Source organism: Lepisosteus oculatus, chromosome 3 (genome assembly GCF_040954835.1).
Source record: "Lepisosteus oculatus isolate fLepOcu1 chromosome 3, fLepOcu1.hap2, whole genome shotgun sequence".
NCBI classification, from domain to species: Eukaryota; Metazoa; Chordata; class Actinopteri; order Semionotiformes; family Lepisosteidae; genus Lepisosteus; species Lepisosteus oculatus.
This window is the reverse complement of record NC_090698.1, coordinates 16,102,636-16,125,172: the sequence shown is the minus strand read 5'-3', so window position 1 is coordinate 16,125,172 and position 22,537 is coordinate 16,102,636. Positions and strand designations below refer to the sequence as shown.

At 38.9% G+C, this 22,537-nt stretch overlaps 1 protein-coding gene across 4 annotated transcripts in view; it reads left to right on the top strand.

Annotated features, from left to right (window-relative positions):
• Nucleotides 1-22,537, top strand: part of fyb1 (FYN binding protein 1) — a 50,054-nt gene that overhangs the window by 25,568 nt on the left and 1,949 nt on the right. For 3 of the 4 annotated variants that reach the window (XM_069186941.1, XM_015340404.2, XM_069186942.1), the window contains exons 3-18: nt 5-155; nt 4,257-4,345; nt 6,480-6,499; nt 7,317-7,363; nt 8,930-9,056; nt 9,391-9,550; nt 10,243-10,384; nt 11,678-11,697; nt 12,515-12,587; nt 13,818-13,937; nt 17,048-17,073; nt 17,713-17,794; nt 19,231-19,330; nt 19,880-20,042; nt 21,442-21,475; nt 22,399-22,430. In XM_069186941.1, the coding sequence (XP_069043042.1) occupies nt 5-155; nt 4,257-4,345; nt 6,480-6,499; nt 7,317-7,363; nt 8,930-9,056; nt 9,391-9,550; nt 10,243-10,384; nt 11,678-11,697; nt 12,515-12,587; nt 13,818-13,937; nt 17,048-17,073; nt 17,713-17,794; nt 19,231-19,330; nt 19,880-20,042; nt 21,442-21,475; nt 22,399-22,430 (1,386 nt within the window). The remainder of the gene's footprint in view (nt 1-4; nt 156-4,256; nt 4,346-6,479; nt 6,500-7,316; nt 7,364-8,929; nt 9,057-9,390; nt 9,551-10,242; nt 10,385-11,677; nt 11,698-12,514; nt 12,588-13,817; nt 13,938-17,047; nt 17,074-17,712; nt 17,795-19,230; nt 19,331-19,879; nt 20,043-21,441; nt 21,476-22,398; nt 22,431-22,537) is intronic. The other variant, XM_069186943.1, reaches the window with a different exon arrangement.

The following is a 22,537-nucleotide window of genomic DNA, read 5'->3' as shown; positions in this document are numbered from 1 at the left end:
CCAGCTCCGGCTCCTGGGCTAAAGAAAGTGACACCTCCACCCCCTCCTCCCCCTTCCTCTGCACATCCCAGCAGCCACCCAGCACTACCCCTGAGCTCGCACCCCTCTGTGGCACCCTCTCCTCCAAACCTACCCCCGAGGTACCCAGGAGCAGTGTGAGTATCTGGCAACAGCCTTAAGCTTCCACCCTGGTCTGTGCAATCTTGCCTTCCTGTTTTTAATTTAAGTCAGGTCCTCCTTCCTGGCTTCTTTTGTCACCTTCATTGGCAGCTATTTATATATTCTGTAATGTTTTTAATAAAACAAAAATAACATTTTGAATTTGATCCTACTCGCCCCTCAGGGTGGCTGTAGATGTGTTTCTGTGGCATTTCTGTTCTGTGTTCTGTGTTTCTGTTCCTGGGAATCCACCTCTCCTGCGTTTCTGCTGAGAGAAGGCAGGGAGGGAGAGAACACCCCATTGTAGACTCGTCTCATGGCTGAGCCAGGGCCACCACAGTCATTTGACTGCTATCCAGTCACACTCCCTGTTCACATCCTCGATGAAGTCATTTCCGAGCAAGTTTTGCTGGACTGTGCTGCTATCTATCCACCCGGCCATGCTCAGTGCGATTCCATATTACACAGCTTCTTTCATCCTTTTCTCTAAGCCCCAGGGGTCCTGGATGCAGTAGTGTGGCCAGGCGAGACCAGCGGTCTGCAAGATACACATACCAGGGCAGCCAACCTCTCTGGGGATATTAAAACAGGAGAGTGTTTGAGATCCAAGCACCAACTGAAAGAGATTAAAACATGCCGAGAAGCAGAAGCAGAAAAAACCTTTTTTATCACCAGCAGGCATTTAGTACAAAGCACAAATGTGTACGCTATTGGTACTGTACATCCATCCATCGATCAGTCAGTCAGTCGGTCAATCAATCAACCATTAATTGATTATTGGGGCTTAAATCCTGAGCCTGACAAGGAATTTTGGCCACTAGCATTGTATAAACGTGCATTTTCATTTCAACATGCGTTTCATTTCATTTTTTGATTTGTGAAATTCTATGTGTTTTGCTGCAGGCTTTAATTTTTCTATAATAAATGCTGCACATAAACACGATAAAATACAAAAAGGATAATGTTTGTCAACCGAGTTTGGGCGGCTTAAAAGTTAGGGTTTTCTCCTGACCCCTGCCCTGCCCAGGAGAAGGGTTCCATCATTCCACACCCTAGGGCTGGCAAGCCCAGGACTGTTCATCAGTGACCAAATTAAATTAATGAATCAAGACAGCTTAAAAAATGTATTTTATAGAGTCAGAAGTGGTTTGAAAGACGTCCAAAGTCCTGACCAGTCTTAAAGTCTACTTGGTGGCAGGTACAGAATACAACACTTACTGAGGTGCAATGCTGGTGACATTAGACTTACTGTAGACAGGCCAATACTGGTTCGAGATATTTAGAACAGTCTTGCATTTTGCATTAATTAATTAGTCTGATTAAAATAAATACCGGCCTGTTCACATTGTTTCTGTCTCTGCTGCCTTTGTTTTTAAGAAGAGGCTGAGATGATGGTGCTGAAACAGATACAGGAAACTAGGGGCTATTTGTATGCATCTCTGTTTGTCACACATGCTGCTACTCTGTCTTAGTGGGTGACACTTTCATATTCAAGAAAAGTTTTCATGCTGATCTAAGAACCAAACGTCAACTTACAGCTGACATTAATCCCTTGGATGCTATTGATATTATGTCTTCTTTGTGCTCAGAGAAATTTTACATTTTAGCTTCTTGTTTGTTTAAAATAGATAGGTTTCAGTGCTGTTTCAAATTTGTTATGTCACACCCTCAGCATGTGCTGTTTGAACAGCTCTGTGTGGGAGAGAGATTTCTGCTTAAAAAGAAAACTAAAGGCAAAATTCAGAGGCATGGATTATTTTTCACTTTTGTATCCTACTGCCATTTGTTTGCTACTGCACGAGACACACAAAAGGTAATATTATCATACAGTGAAATATTGAGAAATCAAGGATAAATTAAATCACTCTTGCCTATAGCAGTACACACTCGCTCTGTCTCAGTTTTGCTTTCAGGAGGAGCAAAACAGAATGTCTTGTGTTAACTTGTATTTTGTATCTCTTTACTATGACCATTTGTCTCATTTGGATGTTTTACAACCACATTGGAAGAAACTGATATTTTTTAATTAAAAACACCCTGTAAAATAAGAAATAATTTTTAAAAATCAGGAAATTGCCCTTTCTACTTCCTGCCATTATTGTGCACTTCGTTATGATCAGCTCTGGGCTATTAATTATGCCTTTGATAGCTATCAATTGATTTTCATTAGCAACACTAAGGAACATTTCATATCAAGGCATATGCAGTAGCTAACCATTTGGAACGTGATTTAAAGTAAGTGGTGAGACATGCAAAGGAGCAATTAAAGGTTTATCCCATGCTGAAAAGAGAACATTTCAGCTTTGGAACCTTCTTTGGGTGAAAACTACAATCAGGAAGAGTCTTTAGTTTTCCCTATTGCCAATGAGTCAGTGTTTGTACAAAACAGCACAGATCAGAGGAGAAGTGGCATTCTTTAGGAGTGGCGCATTTGACTGCAGTTCTTGATCCAGATGCATCAACATATAATTAGGCTTTAAATTTTCAACCTAGAACATAATATTGCACAGAACTGCCACACAATCTAATAGTCCATTAAATAACACATATAGTGTGACATATGAGCAGAAATATTTTTCCTTTTTGAATTAACTGGACATGGTTTAGCTTTACTGTTCTCTCAAAGGATGCTCAAATGGATAACAGGAGTTAATGAGCTCAGCTTGTCACCTCAGTCTTCTAGTTGCTTGGCTTCAGGACTGAAAAACGTGTGACCCCAAATCCTGCTTTGAATCTGTTGTAAAATTATTTTTTGTTGTACACTGCATGCACTGTATAGATTATTTTCCATTTCCATGTATAATCATGTCAGCAGTATTGTTGTAAATTTGACACCAATCCAGGCATAGGAACATAGTATTACGTTTCCTATGCATTATCCCAGGGCTGCTTTGTCACGCCATTATTTAAACTATTTAAGACCTCTCGGCAGATACTTTATATAATTAATGTTTTAGCACAGTCCAACAATGTTAGTGAAACAAGGTGAGGTTCTCAGCGCTGGGCTAAATGACTCTCAGGAGATTACAAAGACAGTCCTGAACTCTCCATGTGTGCTCAATCAGCTTGTACTCTATAACCAGAAATAAAACTTTTATTTCAGCAGTTATTTATATTTAGTATCTCCACCAATTTTCAGCAAACTGTCAACATGGGTTTCGCTGGGTGTTAGTCCTTTTTAGCCACAAATGCTTTCAATAATAACTGCTCAAATTCCAGTTCGTTCTACATTCATGTAATTGAAATATGAAAATCTTTAATCATGGAAGATTGTTTTCATCAATAAAGTCACACAACAAAATTGCAGCATTGGGATTGTATATGCAAATAATAGTCAGCCTGTAATTTATTCTCATAAAAATCTTTATTTTCTGCTGATTTTTCTGATGTTCATCTTTGCATAGTATAGGTCAGTTAGTGTAGCATAGATCCATTTGCATAGTGTAGGTAATTTATTATGACGTAGGTCCATTTGCATAGAATTTGTCAGTTTTGAGTTAGTGAAAGACTACAGTATTTGCAAACTTAATTGACTCCAAAAAGAGGGGATTTCATTTAACAAAGGTTTTTCTTCAAATTGTGTGGAGACGAAAGCCCCTACCATCTCTTCAAACATCCATTAATGAGATACAACAACTCCCCAATTAAGGAAAGACTGGTTCTCCACAGTCAAGCTCTATATTTTTTGTGTGAAGGGTGGTTAGTCACACAACCTTTAGCAGCGAATTACTATTTTCTGTGACTATTTGAAAGGGAAGTAAAACATTCCCTTATTTATGCATTTATCTAACAACAGCTGCAGATTTTCATATTATGCAAAGAGAAAAAAAACAGAACAGTGCCTTTAGCAATCCACTCATGTGGTGGTGTTGTGTTGCCTGGAAATGGTGTTTATGTGTGTACTAGTATTGACCTTTTATATATACAGTATAGATTCTGCCTTTGTTGATGTTTCTGGGTCGTGGTCCTCAAACCCTGCTGAGCCCTGTGACTTTACCATTTAACCATTATCCTCCCTGACACCAGGCAGATAAAGGTGGATTGAACTGGATTAAAAAGGCAGCAGATTCTGATGTGTTTTCTGTCTGTTTCTTTAGAATCCAGCCTGACCCAGATGAGAACTACGATGACGTTGGTGTCATGAACACACCACCCCCATTGCCGGCGGGCAAACCAGGAGGAGACGGTACTGTGGCTCTTTTGAGTTTGCTCTGATAGAGGGTTTCAGTGAGGGTTTGTTTCTGAATCGCGGGTGTAACTTACAGAGTCTGCAGCCTGAGCATCTGTGTTGGGCCCTGCAGCATTCCTAAAAGTGTCTGTAACGGACACGGACTGGAATCCGTGTCGGATCTTGTAGAAGACCCTATGCGATGCGGTAAGAGCTGGAGAAAACAGGAGGCGTGGTAAAAAGGAACACACAGGGGTTTAATAGTGCACAAAATAATAGTGATAGTCCGTGAGACAGTGTACGGGGAAGACAAAACGGCATCCAAATCCAAACGGGTCCAAGGGCAGGTCAAAGCACGGTCCGAAAGTCCATAAACTGGAAATCCATCCTGGAACGCGACAAAGTCCCCGGGAGGGGGGAGCACACAGACAAACGAAACATGGAGGTCCAAGGGTGACGGGGCGAGATCCTCCAGACCCCGGGCTCAGGAAACGGGAGGTGTCGGGGATGAGGCCTATGCCCTCAGGAGACGGACGTAGGGTTTCCTGGTGCTAGGCGGGCCTCGCGACAACTTACCCTAATGATGAGCCCCGAGGACTGGAGGAGCTGGTCTTTAAATAATAACACTAAAAGGGTACACCTGGAGAGCTAAATGACACGAACAATAATGAGAGCAGTGGAGCGCCCTCTAGGGAGGGATGTCGGGCGTGACAGTGTCAGAAATGTGTGTTGTCCTTTTGGACTTATCTGTCCATGGAGAGGAAACTCATCACCCTACAGCAGGAATGTTTTGCTTGGCAACTATGTAGCTTCAAAACAGAAGAACAAAATATTGGCTTAAGCTGGTCAAAGAATCCCCCGGTGATCTTTGTACAGTAACTGAACAGTGAACATCTTTGTACACTAACAGTGGTATTACTGTACAGACATTTAAAGCAACTGAGGAACTGCTGCTTCCTCTAAAGTCTGCAGGGCGTGGAGTAAAGATCACTTTTAAAAACAGCAAATAGTGTCCCCTTACAGTATATGGAAATAGAAAATGTATGGAAATGTACAGTATGGGCATGCTCAGAGGTGCAGAGGAGTCTGTTTTTTGACTGTTTTTTCTATTTTTAAGCCATATTTACAGTATAACAAAATGTAAATCATCATTCTTGACTGCTCTTTTTTCAGTTTGCTTCAGGACCTTTTCAGAGCTTACTGTAGATGTTTCATTCCTACAAATGTCTTGTTTGGTTGCATCAACTTTTCTGAGATTATACCTTCTGGTTTCCATCTGTCTGGCAGCAGTATTAGGTTTAGCCACTGGTACTGTATTCGGGTGATGGAGCAAGGCTCTCTCCCAAAGTTTCTTTCAGATTTCAACCCCCTCTGATCCCAATCCAACTGCAACTCCTTTTGGTCAGACTAAATACCTGAATGGTACCTACATCAATACAAAATGATCTTGGGCCTAAATCTAAATATCTTAGACAGCACCATTACAGGAATCTCTCGAGTGACATACTGTACTGCGGGAATCCCTTTTTTGTTGTGTTTCAAAGTAGCAAACGGTGGTCAGGAGAATATTTGAGCGTGGTTTGGCCTTTAATTTTCCATTCCTGTGTTGGGACAAGGCTGGTTGGCTACATCTCCCTTTTGCTGCAATAATATGCTTATCTGCATAGAAATGAAAAAAGAAAAACTTGATAGATGCCTATACATTTTATTTACAAATAAACCTAAATACAAATAATTTGTTTTCTTTCACCTGCCTGTGAAATCTGAATACATGTGTTTTGAACTTTGTTATGCTTGTAAAAGCTCCCATCAGACAGATTTAAAAGATTTATGCATCAGTACAAATGTATTACAGCTAAAATTGTTTTTAGAGGACTGAAAAAACAATCATTGAATTTTTTAACCTACAGTAGATTGCCTCCTCAGAATTGAACACTTTGAAATACATGCTGGAGAAAATCAGACCAAACCTTTGCTGTGGACTAATTTTGTATTATTATTTTGTTAATTTAAGCTATAATTATGCTGTTTAATCCTAATTGTCATCACAGATAATATGGTATCCCCCTCTGTGCATTTATTTTTAGGGTGTTAATCCAGGTTGAGCATTTAATGGCAGGGCATTAATTCATGATGGATTTTTATTTTACAGGGCATCCTGGACAGGACCAGGTAGGAGATTGTCTTCCTGCTGGCTGAGATTATTGGAAATCACCATGACAGAGTTGTACTAATTTGCAGTAAAATGTAAATGTCTTCTGCTGAAAATAGAACTGGCAATGAAAAGACGTGAAAGTGTAGAAAAAATAGACTGCTGAAAAAAGGAAGGAATTCAATAAGTTGAATAAGAGATTTTTCAACAAAATGTAAAACCCTGCATGTAGCTTTTACATTCAAGACCATGAGCCAGTTAAAAGTTGCAAACACACAAAAAACTTTAGTCAAATGTATCTTGAGCAAAATAAAAATACGTATTAAAAACATACAGTAAGCATAAGAGAATGGAAACTGTGGTGTTTATGAATTAGATTATTTTTCCTACCTTTGTAATTATTAATTCTATATATTTTTTATTTTCTGCCTTAAACCTAGAAGATGCTCCAAGAGGTGCAACAGTTTGGTATAAAATTAACATTTAGGCAACAGATACAGAGTATGAAAATGCACTCAGACAGCAGAAAGACAGTCCATGTTTAATTTTATGATCGGCATTAGATTTACTTCCTAAAGTAAATCCTACTTTCTTACACTCAACCACTGTAACAGCTGCAAGCTCACATTTAATTTTATCTGCCGTGCCAACACCCCCGAAGCAAGCTTGTTCATCTGGCGTAAGAGTAACAATTAACGACAAATAACTACAGTTCATTTCAGGCATTTAGGAACAAAATCTGTATCTTGTAGTTTCGGATATGTGGGGAGCAACTGTTCTTGTGAAAATATACAGTATTACGGTCCAACTGCAGTGAGTCTTGTTTCCCTTTAAAAGGAAGATGGGAGTGATGGGGAAATGTATGAGGACCTGGAAGAGCGATGGTAAATACTCTCCCTTTTTTATTTTGCTCTGTGTCCTGTTAAAAATTGGTCCTGATTCTTACTATATTTCATTATCTCCAATTCTTGGTAATGATAATGTTTTTTAATGTTCTTTTAAATACATTGGATTGACTAAGCTATAATGAAGAGCCCAACACAAGGACGTAGACTGACCTGTCTTCTCTGTCCTGCTAAACCCCTATTTAATTGATGGTCCAGTCTTATTATCACCAGTGTAGTGCACAAATCCCAGATCACACTCCATGAGGGACTCAGACCAGCAGAATTTCTGTGGAGAAGAGCTTTGTTGGTCCATTTAATCTTGAAATGCTACACAATTATATCTGCCTGGAACCTAGGCTTTAGCAACAATTTTGCATACTGTAGGGTTTGCACATCCATTTATAATCTCCTTATAACCCATGATACATGTAGAGAACACTGATACAGTCTCAGTGACCTGATAGTAAAATATTGTAACGCTTATGGCCGACAGGCACTGTGTAAGAGCCGGCGTACCAGAGCAGGTGATGTCACCGCCCTTCCCTGTGATAGCAGGACTACAGCTACTGGGCTGTAGAGAGATCTCTCTTTAGCTCACGGGGCTGGGTCACTGCAGAGAGACACGGGAGTCCCGGGTTCGAGCCTCAGTCAGGATGGGGCCGACCTGATGCGGCAAGGGCGCCTGCCTGAGCCCCCGTTGCGTTACAATATATTTACTGGATGTTAATTGCATGGTTATCAACATATACAGTATTTGACACTCCTTCAGTGGAAGTCTTGAGTCCTTACTAAGTAGTAACACAGCTGGATCCAGTGCTATGTTTTTTCTGATTGTTCCGGACAGTAGGGACAGTAGGGATATCAGATGACCCCAAAAATGAGTGACCTCTGTACACTCCCAAATTATGTGCATAAAAGGACAGGTATGTTAAGAGTACAAGGATTGCATAGAATAAATCCAGTGCTTTGAAAATTAGTTGATGGTTAGAATGTTTGAAAGTATTGAATAAATTGTCCCATACCACATCCAGTAGATCAGGATTTTGAAATAACCTATTAACCTAGTGTAACCTAGTTATTACTCAGACCTTTATGAAAATCCTGATAGTACTATTCCTGCTGCCTACAAACGTGTGATCATTAGCATTGCTTATTTCAAAGAGGAATTTTCACAAAGGTGGACGGATGGCCGTGACTTTGCAGCAATAAAGGTTTCTGAGGGGATGACGCCCTCTTGTGTTCATACTAAACACAGCAGAGGTGCCTGAATGGCTTTTACGGAACTTAGTTTTCGGGATTACCAGGTCTGGTTTAAAACCAAGTTTCGCTCACACTCAGTAAATGCATGATGACAAACTATTGATAGAGGTAGTTCTCTGAGTAGTAGCCAGAAGCGTCCAAAAATTTTTAAAAAAATACTATCAAGTTTTGGGTTTTGTAATTCCAATTACAAAAGGCACAAAAGGCATGCCCACATTTGAGTGAAGAAGGGCTCTCCGAACAGTACATACTTCTCATTGCAGATTGCTTAGCCTATCAGTATTCACCTCTGTCTGGTGTTAGGTCATCCAAGGAGTCCAAAGAGCTTGAGAAGAAACGAGAGAAAGAGGAGAAGAAACGGCTGGAGCAGGAGAAGAAGGAGCAGAAGGAACGAGAAAAGAAAGAGCAGGATCTGAAGAAGAGGTTTAAGGTGAGGATGGGATTATAGAGACATTGTGTATGCCACACACATGGATCAGATGGAGCTCCCGGTTTCCAGCCACTGCAAGCTGATAAGGCTTCAGCACAGACAGATAAGCTATTGACATGGTTTCCGTCTGTGATACCGCACTCTGTTCTCACACAAGGAGAAAACACGTCCCAGCTTATGGGCCACCAAATGGGCCGGACCACTTCAGTGCAGATCCTTCTAGCCAGCTGCCTGACTGGGAAAAGAGACCCATTATCAGAGACATAACTGAAGTGCTGGTTCAGGAGCTCCATCACAACTGATTAAATCCTTCCTGTGCTTTTCCTTCCTACAGCTGACCGGCCCCCTGGAAGTCATCCACAAGGTGAAGGCAAGAGTGGACTGCAAAGGGGGCAAGAATGATCTGATGATAAAACAAGGAGAGGCCATCGACATCATCCGCATCACAGACAACCCTGAAGGCCGCTGGCTGGGCAGGAACAAAGACGGGTCTTGTAGGCATCTTTCCGCTTGAGCTTCCCTCTCTCGCCGTGTGACATTGTGCTCACAGTGGGGCTCAATAATTTTATTTCTGCAGGCAATTCTAAGACATCCATGCAGTGAAACTGCAAGATAAAAATGCACACGACGGTGACACCTGCAGACAGACTCATGTAAATGTGTAGCCATGCCATTATACAAGTATCCTGTGCTTGGTCTGGACTGAAAATGCAACATGAGTGTGTAGAAATGCACAATACAAGTTCAGTTTTCCCTTAATTGTCACCCTAAAATGAGCCTGGTTTTCCTCTTTGAATATGTTCTTTCTGAATGGCTCATTACCAGATGTATTTCAGTAATGTAATAATGTTTCTCACAGTGAACCACAGTGAAAAACCCACTTGAATTGTTTTCACAATTAGTGAAAACAATTGTGAAATTAGTACTAGAGAACTAGTACCAACAGTTGAAGAGATCTGATGTGAATTTCAGGTTCTGTTATTGCTGGCTTCCTGTACTAACAGAGCTGAGTACATGTTCATTATACCCATTTTGCTGTGCTTTTCATACTGATGTTTGGCCATAAACTTAATCCTAGGCTATCCCAAAAGCAAAAACATTAAACGCCATCGCCAAGTATTTGGAAATCCACCTTGATTGAATTTTTACTTCAATGTCACAACTTGTAAATGCTCCTTCCATGCAGATGGATATGTTAAGACAGAGTCAGTGGAGATTGACTACGACACCCTGAAAAGGAAGCCCTTTGGTCTCATGGTCTCTGACAAACACCCTGAGGATGACGGTGAACTGTACGATGACGTTGCTTCGAATGAGGAAGTCAACAGGTGAGGTTTCATCACACAAAGTGTCTCTACTTCTCTGTCTGCAAAAACCTCACTGGAAAGCACCTTCCTTTTTTAAAATGGATTATCTGATTAATTTTCCTTTCAGCACTCCACTCCTCAGGTAAGTTACCCTCAGGGTTGTCATTCCAAGGCAAGTCCAACTTGTTCAACCTTGAACCCACTAACCTGAGCAGAACTCTGGCAGTTGTGCTATGGGAGTGGGTTCCAAGTTCAGATGAGTGACTTTGAGGTGGGGAGCCTCATCCTGTGCCCTGTGCCCTGTGCCCTGTGCCCTGTCTCCTGTGCTCTGAACAGGTCTGTCCTGGTTAAAAAAACTGGAGGCCTCACTCTGATCCTTAAACACATTTTCACATTTTTTACATGAAAAGCCAAAATGGCAGCTTAATAAAATTTAGAACACCATTTAGGGTCATTTAAACTCTAGCTTGTTGGGTATTTGCTTGTATTTGGCAGGCTAGCTCTTCCGTGGATGATGAGCAGAGTCTTGCTTCAATACTGTACTTTGAGAAAAATAGGGAATATGATGACTGGAGTTTAATCTTCTCCTTCAAAACCCAAGCATGGCCTTTCAACTCTCTCACACAGTACAGAAACAACTATACTTATTATTTACTAAATTTGTAATACAGTATTGTACTTTTACAGTATTACAATAGTTAATGTACAGTATATCAAAATTGGATACACCCTATAAAAACTGATGAATAACTGCAAGACCATGAGTGTGTTAAACATCCTTGGAAGGAGAGTGATAAGTGTTCATCTAATACTTGTCTTGAATAGACAATAGATTTCTTTTTGTGTGAGCATTTCTCCCAACTAGTTTGTCTGTAAAATAAAAATTATAAATTTTTAAGAAAGTTCAAAGTTCACTTTATTGCCATAACAACTTATAAAAATAACATACAATACAAATATAAAACATACTGTAGAGCCAATACAGCATCCACCCAACACAACTACACATACCATCCTAAAACACACCCGTAATTAGATAAATAACAGCAAGACCAGATAAGTAACAATGAGCTGTGCAACAATTTCACAATCAAAATGCTGAGTTCATGCATCTCAGGATCATGGCTTCCTGTGACCCTCAAAACTTCTTTAACTTCTTTCTTCTTTCTTTAATAAGAAGAGAAAAAGAGGATATCCAGCATGATGGCATGATTCAGCGGTAATGAAAACAGTTTAAATGTTGATTGTATAAAGGTAGCCTAAGGTGTTGTGAATTTGTAAGCTGAAACATGTAATCTTATCTCTTTTTTTCAGTGGGGGCCGAGGTCCTGGGGGTAAGTTTTAACGTGCAGAGCAAACCAGAATCAACAGAAAAACTTTTTTATTTTTCCTTTGTTTTTATATAAATTTCATATCCACCTGGAAAAAAGTGAAACATACTGTACATCCAGTTGCAATGGGTTGGCAATGAACAGGAACACATTCCGATTGAAAAACGTACATTGAAGGGTGTTAGTGTTCCGGAAACACGCCATTACTGCCAGGCACAACTTTTGTGGGGGTTCCCTGATAGTTGCAGACTTTTTGAAGCACCTTTGTGAATAAAAAATAAAATGGCTTACTACAGTGTTTATCATTATAGAGCCTGTCTTCTTAGATTTTCTTCTTAACTCTAAGAAGATTTCTTTGGTCTATAAATATAACTGGACTGCTAATCTGCTTACCGACTCCAAAATACTGTATAAATCTCTCTCCTAGACCAAAACTCACATTCTTATGCCTGATGTTTGGTCATGGTTTCCTCTCTGCTCCCCTAATGCAAAAGCTTTACAGAGGCTCACCTGGTTTTGTAGCCAGCAAGGTTCTATGGCCAATTGGAAAACGCAAGTTCCTGATTTTAATTGTCACCCAACCAATAGTCTTCTACCAAGACTAGTCAGGTGATTGAGGATGGCAGGCCATTCCCCATTGCCTTCTGCGAAATATAGCTGAGACAAGAGTCTCCATCTTGTCTGAACTTACTGCCCTCTCACACTACCAAATAACTATAAGAGCATTAGGGACACAAAGTGTTAAAAATGTCACTACAGAGTTAACTGAACTTACTGTATATACGGTATGCCTCTTTTGTATGTATTTCATTTCTATTAGTTGTTCTGCCACCTCCACCAGAAGAGGAAGATGACATTTATCATGACCCAGACAACTCTGAGCTGAATGTCAGGTGGGAAGTTTATGTCTTTCTATTGTTCTCACTTTGCATCAGGGGTGTCACACTGTGTTTCTGGAGGGTTTTTGTAACTGAGTGGAATTTTAAAACTTGTTTAATGGGTAGTATGCTATTTTTATAAAAATCACAGTCTGGATTGTTACAAATATTCACTTTATGGCCTCACAGTGGTGTGGATATTTACCTTAATATCAGTTTAATTAGTAATTAAAATGAATAATTTATTAAAAATTAATTAATTCTCATTCATGTTTATTGGATCAGATGTCTATTTATTTAATTCTGTGATTCCTACTACTCAAAGAAGTGGCTAAATGAATATACAGATTTGGCAGGCAACAAATGAACGTATATGTGCTCATAATGAAAGTGGCATCTGTGCTCATATTGAAAGTTCTGTTGGTTACACATATGATCAATGTTTTGTGAAAACATAAACAAAAAATTAAATCCAATTTACACATTGTTCAAATTATACCAAATTTAGCATATACTGTACATTAGGCGGCACCTAAGTCATTTTTTCGTGCTTGCCCAAATTTGGGAAGTGAGCTATAAAAGGACACAGACATTTGCACAATTTATGTGTATAAGGAAATGATTTCCCTTTCTATTTTTTCCTCAGAGTAGTCTAATTTACAAGCAGGAACCCTACTGTGCCCACATAACAGTTGTCACCCTTCTCAGCTACTGTGTCTTGCAATGCATGATGCACAGAGCTCTGGATTAGGGTTCTACCTTTTCAATTCTAAAAACGTGATGTTTCTGGGGGCAGGTCTGCCCTGCAGTAGAGAATACGAGTGGGGTGCTTCCCCTTGCGATTTTTTTACATCCCCACTGTTGATGATTTCTGGGGAAACTTTACTCAAATATGAGAATCAAAATTGAGACAGGTCAGCAACCCTGCTCTGGATGCTGTTTTCCGTGTTTTGACGTCAATCCTTTGACGCTTAGTGCTGTTTGACATATTTTCCTATTGCACAGGCTGTGGGCACATTGCACACTAAATGAATAAGATGGGTAATTGGCTCACAGTTTGCACACTGGGAAAAACTCATTGTCAAGGCTGCTCATTTTACCTTGTTTGACTTGTTGCTCTGGCTTACTTTCTGGGACAGACATTGCATTGCTGTTACGGCCTCACAGCTAGAGTGGCCAAAGAAATGGACGTCAATGTTTGTGTGCTTGTTGTATTCTTCTCTCCGACTTGACAACTCCCTGAAGTGCGACATCGCAGGAAGATTCAAAGGACAAATCCTGGCCGTGGGGGCTGCTGAAGATCATTAAGGGCAAAGAGGAGAAAAAGAAAACCTTGTCCAACAATAATGAGGATGTTGCAACTTCGTAAGATGCCAACGGCCCAAGTTAAATCTCCAGGAACTAATCCTTAACGTATCCATTCCTCCCCCCTAATCAGTCTTTAATGGTGCAAAAGGCAAAGCTGATTCCATACTTTTCCATTTCTGAAAGGAACCCAAATTTGCTCTGTGAAAAATGAAGTAAGCATTATTCTGGCAGGTTATCTTCTGGAAAACAGCACTTCTGGGTCACAATCATGAAGGGTTTGCCATCATTCCTGGCTGTAATGTAGCAGCAGTGTGGTTAGTGGTTAGGACTCTGAACTCTGGGGTTGTGAGGAGGTAGATGGTGGTGGGTTCGAGTCCCAGGTGTGATGATGCTGATGTACCCTTTGGCAAGGTCATTAGTCACTCACACTCCTCCAGTAGTGTTGTAAATACAGTATGGTCTCCAGGTCATCACTGCAAATTAGAATTTGTTCTCAATTGATGAAAGTGGAGAAAAACATTTAAGTTCAATCATCAAAGTTACCCAGAGATAATTAATAATTAAGCGGAGATGAAGAATTTCATTTTTGGGACGTGAGAGGTTGGATTTTTGCCTTTTACCTAAAAAACATGGTGGGATAATCGTGTTTATGTTTATGTTTGTTTATTGTAAGAGATACTTTTCTTGTTACATAGCTACATTTCTTGCTCACTATCTATATACTCTACACTACCTCAGTTTACAAGCCGAGGAGCAGCATATTGACATTGACATTACTATACTATAAGTGTCAATATTACCAATGGCCAATGTTGTTGTTGTGGAAATATTCACAGAGGTTTTAAAATAATCTTTAAAATTGATATTTTTATTGAGGTAATTCTGAAAAGGTGAAGCTGAAGTATACAGTTGGCTGGTGTACTATTTTTTATTCTGTGACTGAAATTTTGCAGTGAACATTTAAAAAAAAAAAACAAATTTTAACCATTCTCTTGGATAAGACAACAGGTACAGTGAGAAAAGAGCTGTTTTCTAGATCCTAAACTGCAATAATGGCCAGCTTTTTTGGTCTATTTACAATAGGCATTTTTTATTATTTAGCCACTTTTGCACCTTTAAAATGCCTAATGACACGGCCCTTTTAAAATAGTCTAAACACCAATCCGCTTCTTCACTTCTGAATAAAGATTTGCCAACAAATAATCCATTGACTAAAATTGCCGTCTGCATGTTTAGAAAATACTTTTGATGCCATCTCCATTAAGCAAAATCTGATCAATGCAAAATAACAGCATAATTTGTTTGCAGACATTTCTAAGTTTGGCAGGTTGTCGCATAGATGGACTGTCATGGGAACACCCAAACTGAGCACATGTGAGAAAGCACCCTGGTCAGTTATTCAAAAACAATTAGCGAGTGCGTGCCCAAGTGAACCAGTGACTAATCTTTAGCGGCCTCTAGCGGTAGGACCATGGAAATGACAGTCCTTACATGGGGCACCCTGCCACATTAGCTTCATGGAAATAAAGTATGCAGTTGTATTTGAAAAGCTTGCTCCAAAATGCATGCTGCGATAATAATGAGTGCATTCTTTTAGAGTTGACTGTGGATGGCTAGATTATGGGTCAGAATGTGTTCTTGATTGACCACCTGTGTGTGGATTATCAATGCAGGTGATATGAAGAGAAGCATTAAATGTGAGGAGCATGACAATGTTTATTGTAAATGAAGCAAAGAAGCACATTCAACCTTTTTCAAAGAAACATTTAATTTAACAGCAAATATTAAACATATGCAAAGTTTTATGTTCTAACTACCTTACACAATGGGTGAGAGGTTCTTAAGGCACACAGTTCCCTAAATTAACTCAATTAATTTATTTTAATCAATCAACAAAACTAAATTGAAATAGAATTAATTAAATTAACTGATTTTCTGATTGATTTGATTAAACCTTCAGTTATACTCCTCAATGGAGAGAATTTACAATGACTAAAAATTAAGTTAATCTAAAATCAGTTTAGCGTAAAAAAAGAACAGTGAAATAAAATGTACAGAATATAGTATATAAAAGAACAGTAGGACAAGAACCTATAAAGGAAATCTCTTTTTGGTAATATGACTTTGAATGGCTTAGTATCTCCAACACCTACTGCGAAACATTTTACATGTACACCCTCTAGGGGCTGTGCTGTAGAGTAGCTGTTTTAAGGGTTCAAGTCTTATTTGGGTCTTTTTTTCCCAAATTACTCTAGCAATCCAGCTCTATAAAGTATCAATCAGAACAAGCTTTACATGTGAAGAAGGGTAATCTATGTACGCCACTTTCAGTAAATGCATGAGACAAATAACTTAAAAATAATATCCCGTATTGGCCAATTAGATCCTCTTCCTGTAACGTTTTACTTCATTGCATTCTAATCAAATTGATAAGGTGTGTGTCTGCCTGCAATAAGGTTCCATTCAGCAAGAGGGAAATGGAAAGTGAGTAAATGGAAAATGAGACAAATATCATTTTCAGATTAAAAATCAATCAGTATTCAGTACACCCATAATCTTACGACTAACCTTTTTCTTTTTTTAAATAAAGTGTGCATAGTCCATGATTTGACTTCTCTTGAACATCGTGCACACATCTCACTAATATCCAGTTTCCCCCTGTCTCTCCTGGGTATAGCTTGGCCAGGTAATCTGGTTCAGCTCTGCCTGTGCTGTACTGTAGCTCACACACTTCTAATCACCTGAAGTTTGGAGCTCTCAAGGCACCAGCAAAGTTTGATGGTTTGCTGTTGTGTGCCAGACATGTATTTTCATGTAACATATGCAGATATAAACCTGAATGCTGCAGAACACTGAGATGTTTTTAAATAAAAAACCTAGGGTGAATACAAGCATCTGCATATGTTACAAGCCCGAGTAAAAAGCAGAAGCCAGTAATACACAGTGAAGAAGACAAGATTTTCTTCGACTGTTGTACATAATTAATATGTAATTACATGTCTAAAAACGTTTGCCAATGACCTTTATCAAAGATTTTCCTACTTTCTACTGCTGTTCCCTTAAAGAATTTCACTGTGCCCCTTTTTACTACATGTAATCAGACTTCATTATTAAATTGCAAGATGTAAGTGAAAAAGACTAAGAGAGATTATTGTTTGTTTTTGCAGAGGACCGCCGGCTGATTTTCCAAAAGGTAATGGAATGTAAATTCTTAAGCATACTGTGTATTTGTGTACACTTCATCTCCCTGTTGCTGTACTGCACTCCCTAAATATTTACCGGCTGCTTCATGGACCTGAGCTTTCTGAACACAATGGGAACCGTCTATACTGCCAGTGCAGTGGAAAGTGAAGCTTAAGGTGTTAAGAGGAAAGGTTTTGGAGACCTTTGATGTGAATCTGCCTTTATTTTCTTCCATTACTGCCCGTCCCTCAGATTGAGCAGTCAAACCCCATATATTCTTCACTTTATCCCTGGCTTGAAATTCAAATCCCCAAATAACAGCAAATAAAAAAATAGCAAAATGTTGATAATACAGTGGAGCAATTATAACGAAATACACTGGCTTATTTGCAAAACGTTGTGTCCTGTTGGCATAAAAAAAATCCAATGTACAATCACGCTGTATTTAAAGTGGCAGCAGTTTGCTGGTTGAATGACTGAAATTCATGTCCTTAAGCCCATGTTTTTTTAGTGTCTGTTGGCTGTCAGATGTGTGAAGAAATTTTCCCTTGGCTGCGCAGGCTACGTTGAGCAGACTGCAGGGCTTCAGTAGCTGTGAAGTGAGATCTACGCTGGTCTTATACTGTACCTCTCTCCTCCCGCTCCTCAGAAAAGGCAGCTGCTCCCGTCGATGATGAGATCTACGATGACGTGGAATCTACCCCCTTCCCTCCACCACCCCTTGCTTTCAGGTGTTTTACCTTTCTTTCATTAAGAACTCTTGTCACCTGTTTAGATTGACAATTAAAGCAATGGAAAAATAAGGAATGAAACAAAAATGAAGAAAACGAACACTCTAAAACCAGATGGTAAAAAATGTGGATAACTTAAGTGCTGTTTCTTTAATGTTGTTGTGTAAAATCTGGTTGCTGCCTTTTTACATTTATTCCAGAGCAGCGTTGTCCTTTTGAAACTTAGTGCCCAACAATGCACTCATTTTTCTGTAACATCTTCTTTGAACTTTTATTATGCATTTTTCCCAAAAAATCTTTTTTTTTTCTCAATAATTGGTTAACCACATGCTTGGATGAGGGCATTGACAATCCTTGACGCTCTTAAGTCCTAAATTCTTTTCATAAATCCCAATGCCACCCATTTTGTTAAGTATATTGAAAGGTATTTTAAAAACATATTCTATAGGTTCTAATTCTTGTTTGCTTGTTTTTAATTCCTCTCCGTATGCATATTTGTTGCCTTTGTGCAATATATTTTATTCAGGTGTCTTACCAGTCATGGATGGTGTCTAAGACTTCTTATAAATTTTATATAACACGTTATATTTTCTTCTCCTAAACTGTTTATCATCCTCTGTAATTTTGTATCATCTATACACTTTTGTGGAAACCAGAACAAAAAGTATGCCCTAAAACAAATCCATGCAATACTCTGCTAACCATCTCTAATGATATTTAATAGTCCATTCCGCTTGTTAATTTCCCTTTGCGTTAGTTAGAAACTATTCTTTCCTATTCTAATATCCCTTCTGAATAGTGCTTTGGGGTCCCTCTATCACCTATTTTTCTCTATCTTGGTCCCTTTTTAAAGAAAGGCCTATACTTCTGCACTTCCTTTGCTCTTGATTTAAACTAAAAAAAGGGGGTATTTCATTTTAAAATGCAATTTTAGTTAACATTTTGTACAATTTATTGCTGCTCTGGACTCAATCCAGAAATGAGCAACAAAATACTTTTTTTTGGGTTACCAGAACTAGAATGACAGACTAAAATAATTAAATCTTTTAAGTCTTAAACTTATTACTAAAATTCATCAAAGCCATGGACAATGTCAATCCAATGGACTTCTTCAGAAGCAACATTGAAACACAAAATCTAAGAAAAAAAACTAAAAGGGGCCATTTCTCGACACAAAGGATTGTGAAAATGTGGGGCAAGGTACCTAGACACGTTTTTGAAATTGACTTATTTCAAGAAATGGTTGAACAAGACTCTTTGATCAGTTAGCAAACTGAATTGCCTCCTTTCATTTGTAACCTTTCCTATGTTCTTATGGAAAAATATCAGATTAAGGCTGTAGGACAATAACAATATTAAAATATTGCTAACTTGGTTTACTTTTTCTGTATTATGGCCCATTTCCAGTTAGTGTTTCTTAATTGTTTGCTGTTTAGTCTACCAAAATTGAAAGCAAAGGACAAGACAGAAGAGAAGGACCTGAAGAAGCAGAAGAAGTTTGAGAAAGAGGAGAAGGAGTTCAGGAAAAAGTTTAAAGTAAGAAAATTGTCGCAGTGTGTTGTGCAGTTACTTCCAGCCTACTATTTCTTTGCCTCCCTATGAATACAGACACAGAACTTGGACAAACCTGACAAATGTCCTGTAGAATCAGGAGCAATGTCTTCTCACAGTACTGGTACCTCGTGTGCAGTATTATTATGAGTTACACAAACTGCACCTCAACCTTTCACCCTTTCTCGGCAGCTATCTTGTAACCCCTAAACACTCAGGACCTGAGAACAGATTCAGTCCCAGGTTCCCTGTGGTCTTCACTGCTGGTGCCAGGGACAGACAGGGGCTATACAGTAAATCACTTTAGTCTTGACTAACTAGGACAAAAAGAGGCTGACACTGTAGTTCTCTCGTATTAGGTTTTGAGACCCCAGAAAGAGAGTGAAGTTTCTTTATGTAATATTTGATTTTTTTTATTACCATGCAAAATGAATAAATAAACCTTCATACTAATTGGAAAGTAGTTCCATCTTGTTGCTGTTTTTTATTACCGTTTGTGTGTCTTTTTTATATTTCCATTATCCCTGCTTACAGTACGATGGTGAAATCCAGGTGCTGTACCAAGTCACGATAGTGTCCACACTGACCAACAAGAAGTGGGGTGGCAAAGATCTGCCCCTGAAGCCTGGGGAGGTTGTGGATGTAATTCAGAAGCCTGTGGACAACAAGATGATCTGCAGAAACGAGGATGGAAAATGTGAGTTTGGGGACAAAGTGTCTCTTCTTTCTGAAACTTCAGATACATTTGGTAGTACATTATTTTTAGGAATGTATTTATATATGTTAAACAGAATACATTCCTATGTTTTCTCATATTTGTCAGTAAAAAACACACAGACAGCACATTTTGTTTTCACTTTGTTTTAGAAATATATTTATCTGAAACAAAAGAAAGGTTTTACAGTATGGATTTGTGCTTCCATTTTTAACGCTTATGTTTTAGAAATTGCCATAAATAAAGCTTTTAAAGTTTCTTGTTTTATTTTGACTAATGTTAACACCTCTTAATTGTATTATTGTTTTAGCTGGGGACCATTGCTTATTTTTTTCATTTCGATTACATTCTGTTACTTTTTCTTCTGTGATGTGTGGTTTAACTTTAAACCACAACACCCTTGTATCATTTCTCTGACTTTTTAAAAAATATCTCAACTCATCTGCTGCCCCAACTTGACCAGTTATATGGGTGTCAGAGTTAGTTCAATTACACAAATGAGCACAAAAAGCATAGCTTCACAGAGTAAACCATCTAATTGTACTTGTATTATTGCCAGTACAATAAACTGAAATCTACAAATTCTGTATTACCTTTTGCTAAGTGGACACAAACAACACATTCCATGACTTGTACACTGCATTGCACTATGTTTTTACAGTACTACTGTATATATGAATTCAAGGCACCTTATGTTATAAAGACTTATAAACATGACAATAGATATTCCTGATACATTTGAAAGAATATTCATAGTGAGAGTGATAGCAAGATGTCTTTAATGAGTTAAGTGCAGTGGCTAGACAGAAATCTTCCACTTTAGATGTATGTATTGAATGTAATTAGAGAAAGAGCTAAGTCAGGTCAGGTCAAGGCAGGAACCCCTCATACAGACACAAATGACCATTAATTGAGATTACATGGCACTGACCATTACATGAGATTCTTGTGTGTATTTTCTGGCAGTAGGAAGATATTGGTTCTAACCTGCAGGAGAACAGAACTTCACACTAGAATTTCCAGACAGTTTTGAACAAGTTACTTCTGTCTTGTTTCACAGGATGTTCTAGAACCTCTTCTACAACCTCTTTGTCTGGTTTCCTTCCGCTCCGGCTATTATTGCTTCCCAGTAATACCACTAGAGCTCAGAAATCAGTGACATATGTGGAAGCCCTTAGGTTTCTAATTTTGGATTTTCTAGCTGTAAGGCCATTTTAATTGTTTTAACAGCAACTTGCTTCTGTTGTCATCTAGCCGAGGGTCTCTTCCAAGCAAGTAAAAAAAAGCAGATCTGAAATGGTTTAATTCTAAAACTATCATCCACTTTCCATTTCCATGTGTTTGTCTTAAAAAGATAAAAATGTGATCTGTTTTTTTACAGTTGGATATGTTTTAACCAGCAACATCATAGCAGAGTAAGTAACATGCATAAAGTAGTTGAATAATGAATGTGAACCACTGTTTGCACTGATGCAAGTCTGCATGCTTTTCAGACTGTGCGTTTTTCATTGAGATATCTTTTGTTCAGCTTTCTTCTGTTCCCATTAATGAAAGAAATGCCTTTCTATCAATGAGTGGATGGTTCCCATGCCTCCTTGCAAACAAAACACATTCCAGCTTTCATAGTCAGTTGTTCATTTCAAACCGCCACCACTTGCAGTCAGCTTGCGGACTCAAAACAGAAATGTTTGCAGTAGTTAGGCTTTTTTTAAACTGAGAGTGGAATACTAGTTTGGGCACCAACCCATCTCTTTGGTTATGGCATGTGGGTTTGAGACCATGTTGCAGATGCTTCTTTTGTATTCTTGAACCTCAGGGTGCACAAACAGATACATCACTGCTAGGGAATGGTGCTCCACTTCGGGGTGTCTTGCATAAATCAGGATAATTTCCAGTCCTGCAAATTACTTAGGCTCATGATGGAGGTTAAGCCATGTATTGAAACCTGGCTCAAAGCTCCTTTTGTGGTTAATACCAATTATCCTGGCCCTCATGCTGAAAACTCCAAAACTGAATGTCCTGTGGTAAAATATATTTGGGGCACATTTCATGGCATGAATTACCATGAAAACGGATGTGAAACTCCTGTTAGCTGGGTGCACACAAAGTCCACACCACACACAGCCCTGCCCTTTGCTGTAGGAGAGCACCATCTGTACAAGCCTGTTTCTGAAACCTCTGTGTGTATTACACACTCAGCACACTGGTGCAGAAGCCAGTCGAGGTACTGTACAATTTATCAAATTTTTATTATATTCAACTCCTGGACCACCACAAACCTGAACATGCTGTCTGAAACGTTTTTTTTCAATTGACTTTGTTTGCTTCTGTTCTGCAGAGATGCCGACATTTATGACGACATTGGTGAAGGTATGTAACAGTTTTTGGATGAGTTGTCCAGGTGTGCATCTCACCTCCAAACCAAATTGTATTTATTTTTATTTTCAGCGGATTAAATATGAACTGTTTAATGGTAA